The sequence below is a fragment of the Pyrus communis genome, chromosome 3 (genome assembly GCF_963583255.1).
Source record: "Pyrus communis chromosome 3, drPyrComm1.1, whole genome shotgun sequence".
NCBI lineage: Eukaryota > Viridiplantae > Streptophyta > Magnoliopsida > Rosales > Rosaceae > Pyrus > Pyrus communis.
In genome coordinates, this window is record NC_084805.1 from 11,947,527 (window position 1) to 11,958,424 (window position 10,898).

A 10,898-nucleotide genomic window follows, 5' to 3' on the forward strand; every position below is an offset into this window, starting at 1 on the left:
TATACATATATTTAGGAAGGCCAACTTTGTTGTTGATGCTCATTGTTGTTGATGCTCTTGCATCCATTGGTAGGGATGTTCAAAATTTGCATGTTTAGGAATCGTGCCTTCCTAGGAAGGCTTTGCAAGCTTTAGCATTTGATGCTAGACGATCTGGTTGTGTAAGAGGTTTTTTGCTTTGATATACTCTTTTTCTAGCCAAAAAAAAATTATACGTAGTATAAATAATAAATACTAATTAATATTGTGAAAAGAAGAAAGAAAACAACCCTTGATTCCTCTTTTCACAAACGTTTATTACTAGCATTTGATACATTATTTTCCCACCATGTACTTACTCATCATGGAAAAGAAAAAATGATTTCTCATGTCTTAATTCATTTTCGCATCAACCAAATGCACTAGATGTTTACTTATTAAGAATGAGTATGAGAAAAAGTGTAATTATTATTCTAATTCTTAACTTCCACACATTTATTAGCACACATAGTACATGGGTGACAAATCCCATCTCAAAATCAAGATCCAAAATCAATCATCCAATTAGACACGACCCGTTAACACGATACGAAACAACACGAAAATAACAGGTTTCGGGTCAACAAAAAAACTAATTGGGTCACACAATAATAACCCGTTAATAATAGGTTCTTAATAGGTTTACACAAGAGTGATATGCGGGTAACCCGTTTCGACACATTAAGAAAAAAGTTATTTTGATGATTTTAATTTTTTAAACTACTTAAAAGAGTTACTATAAAATGCAATAGCCATAGTGCATATGTATATATTGTATATTACTATATATTATTATATTATTATTGACACACCACGACCCAAAAAGTCCACTTAGACCCTGAATCGAGCTATGATGGCCGACACCTGAAAGGTGACGAAGCCATAAAATATGATAGTGTAGAAAAATGTGAATAATTTGAACCTAAAAATTTTAAATACCAGAGTGCGTTGTGAGCAGGAACGAACCCATTTTACACACGACGTCAAAGCATAAGTAAGGTACAAAAGTGTGGGTAAGAAGCATACCCTCAAGAGTATCCATCAATACTAAGATTCGCCACAGATCCTTGTCGATACAAACTCAGCAGCTAAAACCTAGAGGGCACCAAACAGAGAGTGTGAATGAGCAATAAAACCAAACTTCCCAAAGTTATTACCTCTCTAAAAGTAATGCCCCTCAATGTAAAACCCGTATCGTTTTCCATAAGACAATACAACATATATACATATATCTAAACCATACTCAAAAATGGCCAAAACCACGGTTTGCCGTGTCCATCAACTCCACCATGCATTAATAAGTAGGCCAAATGAACTTAATCAATACAAAATGATATATCAGTCCGAGTCATCTAATGTGACCTATACGACTGCACCCATATCTCGTCAATCAATGCTAGCACTTAAGTCGGAGTCACCTCTTGTGACCTGTACGACTTATCCATATCTCATCAATCATGGCTAGCATATAAGTCGGAGTCACCTCTTGTGACCTGTACGACTTATCCATATCCATATCTCATCAACCATAGCTAGTATATAAGTCGGAGTCACCTCTTGTGACCTGTACGACTTATCTATATCTCATCAATCATGGCTAGCATATAAGTCGGAGTCACCTATAGTGACATGTATGACTTATCCATATCTCATCACATATCTCATCAATCATGATGGCCAATAGCTCAATAAGTATACCTGCACACGAGTCAGAACCACCTAAAGTGGTCTGTATGACAAGGTTGGATGTAAATAAATACACTCAAATGCTACGATCACGTGAAGACTGTGTGAATAATCGCGGGTCACCTACGAGTTGGAACCACCTAAAGTGGTATGTACGACAGGACTGTGCACCTACCTTGGATCCAAGGTGAGCGTAAGGTGCGGGAGGTGAACATCACGTGAAGGACTATGTCTTGGCCACGGGTGGGAGCACTAACACCGGGGTGCAGGTTTATAAGCTATAATATATCTTAACACAATCATACTCACTGCCATCACTATCATCAACTTGTACTCACCTAAAGCTTACCTGGGCGTCCGTGGCGTCATTTAGCACTTCAAAGCATTCACAATAGTTAGGTTCAGGTAATATCCATATGAATATGCCATGATGCAATCTAAACCCAAACATTTCATGATATTCTCAAAATATATAATACGGCGTAACATGTACAATCAATAACACCCTACTCCCAAACTATTTACTTTTGAGAGTAATCATCAGTAATAAGCCCAATTAGACACTAGTTAAATTAACTATCATTACTTACCTTTCCTTACTTCAATTTCTTGATTCATCACGCATTGATTTATGATCAACATTTAATCATCAAATCATAAAGCTAAATCTCACACTTCCCACCAATGTCCCTCACATTGCTCAATTCACTAAACAAGGCTATTGTCTCGATTATTTAATCTCATTTATTATATGGCTGCATTTAACGTCTTGTTAGACTGATGACATACCCTAAACAGGGATCAAGCCATTCGTAGTTCGCAATGATTAATTGTAGGTAACAAGCATAGATCACTTTAGAAGTGCTTATGGAACTATCAATTATATGCTTATGAAAGAAAAAGACCCACTCACCTGGAGTCCACGCTATGATTATCTTGTACGCACATCGAGACATCACGATCTATCGTCGCCTGTGACCAATTATCAAATCACGTCTCAAAGTTCTTACCGATAGAATACATAATTTACATAAAACATATCCTCAAGGACCTTCAAGAATAATTTGAGACCCATTGACCAAAAGTGAACTGTCGATCTTTGATCGACGGTAGGGTCTACAACCCTGTATAACTCGATTCGGAAGATCCGCATATCAGATTTCCAATCCGTAACTTCCAACGATCCACATTATGCTTTTAGAATAACATACTAAAATTTTATTACGATCCAACGGTTGTATCCTCGCCAATTCCCAAAACTGATTAGCGGTTAACGTTTTATTTTATAAACTTACAAATCCAATTTGAAAAGATCTAAACATTGGATTCCCAACCATAAGTTCCTACACTCTTCAAATATTATTTACTATAATGTAACAAAGTTTGGTGACGATCCAACAGTTGGATCGTCGATTCACATAAATACCTATTAATGTATCATAGAGAATTTAGGTTTCAACGATCAACCTACGTCATTCAAATGTCAAGACTAAATTCAAGACATTTAATATAGCCAAAAAAATAGCATTGGCAGCCCACTGGCCATGCGCCGCCGTGGGTGGCGGTCGGCAACCCCGACTCGCGAAAAATCTAACTATTTCCAAAAATTACCAAACTTTACAGTAATGAAGATCTCAAAGAGATGAACAACTTTCATACCTGCCACAAAGTCCAAAAGTGGACGAAAGGGGGTCAATTTTGCTCACAAAGCCAGCGGGTGCCTAAAACTTCCCGACGTCAATTCGTCATCTACAGTGGTCCAACGGGGTCAAGGTTGGTTGGAACTTTCTCCTGGGATGATGTGCTACAAAGCCCAAGTGGTGGCATCGGCCATCCCTTTGCCGATTTCCCCAAAAATTGAAAAAGGTGGTTGGAGTACTATTGATTTTCGTCGACTTTCGTGGCCTCAAACCGCCACATACCGTAGTTAATCAAGGTGGTTCATGGGTGGGTTTTGTAGAGGGGAATGAGAGCTTCAAGATGGTTGTGGTGGCGTCGAAAATCTCCACTGGAGTTGGCCGGAATCGGCCTTGGAAAATGGGAGCTCGCGGTGGTTGTGGGTCCACGGGAAGGCTACTCCCCTTCTTTTTTTTTTTTTTTTTGTTCTTCTTCTTTTCTGATTTCTCATTGGTCCTCCATCCCTTTTAATTTGATTGGTCCCTTTTTCTCTACTTAAGGCTGATTAGTTAGTCTTCCCACAAGGTGGGAGTTCAAATAATTTAACTACCTTTAAATAACCAACTTCAAACGTCTGTAATTATACTGTTATAATTCGGACTCGCAAACAGTTTTCGCCTATGCGTTCGTAGTGGCAAGTACTACGAGGATATGCTAAAAAAATAAGTCATACGTCACTCTAACCGATGATCAACGGAAGTCAAAGTCCTTGCCTCTAGGGCATTTTCGTAAATTCACGCTTCTAAAATGAATAAAAACGTAAAATTTGGGACGGATTGTCACAATTATTCTATATAAATTTAAAATTTTAGGTTTTATTTATTTATTTTTATAGTATATTATAGGCAAAGAGTGAGATTAAAAAATTATAAAACACATTAAAAATAAAAATACCAAACACATTAAAAAAAAAAAATCAAGTAATTTAAAAATGCCAACACATTTGAATGCTTTACAATGTTTGGTTTTTTATGCTTAGTTTATGTAGAAGGGAGTGTTAATAAGCCTTAATGAAAACATCGTCAATATAACTTTTGAAAACAACATATCAAGTCAAAGTTCAAATACCATTTCCCTTGGTGATTGATGAAAATTGAAGGGTTTTATTGTCAAAACGAGCAAAGGCTCCTCAACCTTGAAACGCAACTCTCTTCATTTTGCATATCGTTGAACATTTGCTATTCTGTATAAATGTACTAATATTTTTTCATTAGACTCTTATTTTGGGGTATGTAATATTTGAAAGACAAATGTTTTTTTTTCTATGTTTTGAAGTAATATTTATGTAACAACGTGGTATGCATATACTAATTTAGTATTATGTTTTCTATTTTTTAGGGGTTATATTATGTTTCATTTTCATTATTTATTGATTTAAAATATATTTTCCTTAACGCGTAATGGGTCGGATCATATTACCGGATAATATTAACGGGTCTATTTCAGGCCAGGTCATATTGCTTGTTTACTTTAACGGGTGTTGCACAACACGACACGTTAAGATATCGAGTATGTCACGAAAATGACACAAACATGGAAAACACGACACAAATGCCAGGTCTACATCCAATACCTAAAAATTAAGAGTAAGATCAACTAAGAGGTAGTAGTTGTATAGATGGAGGTTTACCACAGCAACAAAAAAATAATGACATCTACAAACGCTAGCATGCATTCAATTCTACCAATCACCCTGTCCCATAACAATTAACAATTTAACTCATGCTATTATTTGTAAAAATTAAAAAAAATATATTTAAAAAAAAAACTAAAATTCAGTTGTGATACGATTTCTATTCTTTGCTGATCCCACACCTAAAGCATGAAAACAATTAACAATTTAACTCATGCTATTATTTGTAAAAATTAAAAATATATATTAAAAAAAAAAAACTAAAATTCAGTTGTGATACGATTTCTATTCTTTGCTTATCCTACGCCTAAAGCATGAAGAGATAGGATAAAAAGTAAAAAACAAATATAGCTTGATATGCCTCAACAAAAGTATCCTTTATTTCACATCCATGGAAATTTACAAAATATTTTTTGGTCCAGAGAACAAACATTGTCTTTTCTCCAAAAAAAAAAAAAAGAAAGAAAGTATAATCTCCAGAGCTGAGGTAATGTCCCCTCTGCAATCTGTATCTAACTGTGTAGTGCAAGCACTGTCTTTAGCTTGCTCTTACTAGGAAATGTGTTGTGTTGAAAACTCGAATGATATTTTTCAAAACTAGGTCAAATCAAATGTCATCTTCCTCCTTCAAGATCTTGGAGATATTCATGGGTAGATGGCCTCAAAATAAGTTGCAGGAATTTCCGAGAGCAAAGACAGTTTTGCCACGCTCTTGTTCTGTAAAGAAAAGAGTGGAATCGTCATGGTCAGATAAACGTTTATGGAAAGCAGCGATTACAAGTCCTACAAGTCGGGTAGGGTTCCAGAAATGCAAAGAAACTATAGTTCTTTGGAAGTTAAATCCATAATATAACCAAATTTGCAAGACGCGTAGTTATCAGAAGGTAAAACTGCATTACCTTTGGTCTCATGTACTTTTCTCTTATCGCTTGCAGAGAGCTTGATTTTCTGTTCAACTGCAGGTCATGAATCGCAAGGACACACATTTTCAAGTCGGATGGTCTATAACCAGAATACAATTGCAATGCCAAGCTCTGCCAAATATATAAACTAATTAGTGATCCAAAAATTTGTTCCAAATAATTCTAATAGCCAATCATCAATCTTCCTCTGGCTACAAGATTCTAATTTTACACTGATAACCTATTCCACAAGATCTACGCCTTGCGTTCTGATGTATTTCTCTTCCCCCACTAGCTGTACTCGTGAACTTTGTACAATTTACGCCTAATGTTTATAACTTTTAAAGTTATCACTACCTTCTTAAACAGTATAGAATAACCTATCTTTACTGGCTTTGGAATGCCAAACCTCAGTTGATTACTACACTCCATCCACTCCGTTATTTCTTACCCAAGGATGCACATAAGGTTGGATTGTGAACCTTGAAAGGAAAATAGCTGATGCAGCAACAACTGATGGTAGGAACTGGACACAGCTGTAGTCTAACAAACTTAGCTCCAAAAGAAAGCAACTCAAGAATTCGAACATACCAGCAGACTGTAAAAGGAAGTAAATAACAGAATCGGTGACAAACAAGGGAGAGTATATAAATCAGCATCAGAACGGTATGAAGTGGTAGCCGTACTTTGTTGATCTCCAGGGCAGCTCTTGTAAAGAGCCTGGAAATCCATTGCATTGGTTAACAGTTGTACGACACAATCACATCAGTGCAAGGAAAAGAGAAGCAAAAACAACATATAACTAAGATGACCAAAAAGACATCAAACCATTTTCTTGCCTTAGGAAATTCTTTGTTGTAGGAGGACCGGTGTCAGAGTTCAAACATTTGACCACATCCCTCTCCATTTCCAACATCTAAATTTTAATTACAAATTCAACATTAAGTTTTAAAAACTCACGAATAGAAATCAACTACCACAAAGGCACTCTAATTGCCCACCTCTTCCACCATGTAAGTACTATCTGTTACATAGCAGAAGTCTTCAACACGTGGATGGCAAATCTCTTCATATTTTCTGCATCACAAAACCATACTCAAGTTACCATTTCAAGAATTTCCAGACAACTTTTAAAGTTAGAACAAAGCTAGTATAAGGTATGCAAGTTCGTACGAGGCAACAAACATGCAAGAAACACCAAGAAGCTGTAGCTTGCTCCTGCTGACAGCATATGAAGAAAGGTATCTGTGAAGATATGATACAGTGAGATAAAGGGTGTCTGTAGCAAGCTGGTATTCCTCTGCAACCTCCACCAACCAATCCACCAGAATTTCACGCATGTTTGGCGAAATATCATTTTGCACCCTACCCATGTAACTGGGTGACGGCCTCTTGTTTGCCTCCATCTGAACCACACACTACCAGTGTCAACCATTAACTTAGATACCATTATTCTATCTATCTACAGATACAAATGTGTTTGCTGATGCAAAAATGAAGGTAGAGAGAAAATAAAAAATGGGATTATGTTGGTTTCATTGTTATACTGAAAAAGTAAAAATTTACACCAACTTAACTCTTGTCTTACTTGAGCTAAGCTTCTGTTGATAGCACATTAACCCTATTGATTTTTCTTCCATACAACTGCCTAAAATACACAGGCCGATGGTGCAAAAACGGGTACAAACAGCTTCTGAACAAATCAAATGGATGATATGAAAAGCCAAACTTTTTTTAATCATAACCGTAAACCAAACAAAACTGCCACTTGGTTTTGTGAATCTGAAATCAAATCCAAAAGCTGATTTCCCAAATCAAATGTCAACAACAAATCAAAATTATTAACATATGATGGTAACCAAACAAGGTGAAGAACTCACAAAAAGGAAACTCACAGATCAAAAATACAAGCAAAAATGAAAGCTTGAACCCACCACCTCCCAAAAAAACTGTAAACCCATCATATCTTCAACAAAACACCCAATCTTAATAATGGGGATTAGATTTCATAACTCCAGATCCAAATAACAACAAAAACCCAACTCTCAGAACATTATGCAAATCAAAACCCACAAACCCAAACATCAAATTTCAAATCTTTACTGGAAGAGCAATATCATCAAGCATAAATTAAATCAGAAACCCAAAAGTTCCAAATGATATACCTCCAAGGAGTGAAGATACTGATATATAGAAGACAAGCATTCAAACTTGGTTTGATCGACAGAGCTCGCAACAATCTCCGTCTCTTGAACCTCCATTTCTTTCTTCATCATGTTATTCTTCCTCATGGGTTTCTTCCGATCCGAGTTCTGAATCGGCGAGTTGGTGAGTTCGCCCAGGACAACTCGCCTCTTGGGAGCGGCAATCTGCAGGGACGGAGAGGTGGAGGAGGGTCGCTTATTAGAGGAGTGGTTGGTGCTGACGGTGTCGTCCATGATTGAGAAATACTGAGAGGGTCTGGTTTTTCTTTCCTGAAAGCAGCGATTGGAGGATGATGTGGCTGCAGGTTTATCAAGCTTTCGGGAAGACAAAGGAATGAATGGCGGTATTTTTCCATTTCGAAAATCGTTGTTTCCCGCTCTGCACAGCGTCGATTTCTTTTCTTTCCTTTCCTTTTCATTTTTTTTTTTTTTTTTTTTTTTTTTTGAGAAAGCTGGATAGATTAATCAGGAAGAAAGGAAAGCCAATAGGAGACGGCAAATACAGTGAAAAAAATGAGGACAGGGCATACAAAGGCGCCACCAAACATGGCGCCAGCGTCAACCATCCAGCCAGAAACAAACTATGGAGGACAAGGTAGTCCATCTTTATTCAAGATTCCTACGAACGAAGATTAGGGTCTTTCAACCTAAACAGAGTCGCTCATCTCCGTAGATTGAAACAAAGCAACAAAATCCGCCGCTTGATTCCCCGATTTTCATACCCAAGACCAGGTGCAAAGGGGTAATGAATAACTGATATCCATTATCCGAGACAAAATGGGGTATGTCTCCCATTGAGCATTTTCCAGAGTATCCAACAAGCAAGTGATTATATGTTTGCGATCAGATTCCACTACTACATGGGACATATTATGCTATTGGGCAAGCATACAACCTTCCATAATCACCATTGCCTCAGCTGATACACACTTTGCATAGCAATGTCCTTCCTTCTTACCACTAGACACCGGCCCAAATGATCCCTCATCACCACCTCAACAGCTCATTGCCCGCAACCGGCCTGCCAACTAGCATCAACATTTATTTATAACATGTGCGGCGGTGGAGGGGTCCAAGATCGACGGTGATTTGGGGGCCGAGAACTAGTGAACGAAGGGATATGCCAGAGCTTTGGCCTTCATGAACAGATCCACTTCACCAACAATGACCTGAATAGTTCGGAGCAGGGATGGAGGCTTTCCATTAAAAATTGACTTACATCGATCTTTCCAGATATGCCAACAAGTAAAAGCCACAACCGTAAGGAGAAACTTTGTGTCAACCAAGTTCCTCGAACAATCCTTAGAAACCATGAGTATCCAGGCATCAAGAGTTGTCACAACCATCGGATCCACCCTATAGTTTAATGGGCCTCCAAACCACACTTGACTCATCCATGGACAAAGCAGGAGAACATGCTCCACAGTTTCCTCATGTTCGTTGCATAATAGACAAATTGGGGAAGGAGAACATCTTCTTTTAAAAAAGATTTAGCTGTGTCACCAATGCACCCTGAAGCCCTCTCCATAAAAAATTCCTAATCTTCGAATGAGCATTGATGCCCCATATACACTTCCACACCAAGGGATCAGTAAATCTGAATGAGAAAGGCCGCCGAGATCTTCGATGTTGAGCCCTGTCAAGAAGCCACCTATAACCAGACCTGATAGAATACACCCCCTTCTATCTGCCAGCCAAATCAGCCTATCAGGTCGCCTTGAATTTCCAACATGAGTTAAGGATATAGCCTCCCGCTTCGCTGATGCGAGATTTATACGCACACAAATTAAACCCTATTTGTGACAATTGTAGTAATGATGTAAGTATGGATCGTTCTAACCGGGGATTAACTAGGGGTGCTAATCTACTTTGAATTGACTTGAAAACAAAAAAACTAAATGTAAAGACTCTTAACAAGACTACTATGACTCAGAAGAGCTTTGAAATCCTCAAACTGCCTAAAATAATCAAATTGACTCAAACAAAAACTAGAACTTGATTTAGACGAATTTGAAAGTGTTTATGACTCCAAATGCTTAAAGACACAAAAATAAAACAAATACGAATGATTAAGACTCAACGAAATATGGGGGAAATGTGTTTGGACGATATTAAATTGAATGGACAGAAAATAATTAAGGGCAAAATGTAAATATGAATGTGATGAAAATATGGATGATGGAATAGCCAAGGGGTTCTTCTCCACACATGTTACACTTGCATACAAGATTGATTTTCAGTTGGTCTTTCGATAAGTTTTGAAACTCAACACTCCGGGTTAATTAGGTCCGCTTAAATTAACCGTCAAGTTCTCCTTAAGTTAATGAATTGGATGGGTTAGCGCAACGCAATTCACCACATTCTCCAAAAGTCCTTTACGTGAAAAGCACAATAAAGATACAATCAAAGATCATTAAGCATTATGAAAACTATAAGTGTTGACGAGGCATTCGTTACTATGGAATACGCATGAAACTTATGCCAAGAATTCGTTTAACGCGATTGTTTATAAGCAACCTCCACTACTAATGAATATAAGTTCGTAACTATTAGGTGAAACTCACTTATATTCTAGCGTCATATTCATGCATGAAAATTAAGTGTGCACTCTCAATAAACATACATAAATAAGTTATCAATCAAACAGTTAAACGAATTGAATCCACAACTTATGAAATTCCAACGAAAGTTAATCAATTCATATTGCAAATATAAACATAGTTTCGAATCACCCCCTAGCTAAAGGGGGTTTAGTTCCTCATAACTTTGAAATCAAAG

The 10,898-nt window shown here is 37.3% G+C and overlaps 1 protein-coding gene across 1 annotated transcript; it reads right to left on the minus strand.

The window, feature by feature from the left end:
* Positions 1–5,514: 5,514 nt before the first annotated feature.
* On the minus strand, positions 5,515–8,438 carry LOC137727250 (cyclin-A3-1-like). The gene is made up of 8 exons (XM_068466105.1): positions 8,082–8,438; positions 7,090–7,322; positions 6,918–6,993; positions 6,756–6,832; positions 6,603–6,636; positions 6,368–6,514; positions 5,914–6,048; positions 5,515–5,731 (listed from the first exon to the last, which is right to left on the minus strand). Exons 1-8 carry the CDS (start codon positions 8,352–8,354, stop codon positions 5,660–5,662), a joined length of 1,047 nt encoding a protein of 348 aa, XP_068322206.1. The 5' UTR covers positions 8,355–8,438; the 3' UTR covers positions 5,515–5,659.
* Positions 8,439–10,898: the final 2,460 nt, after the last annotated feature.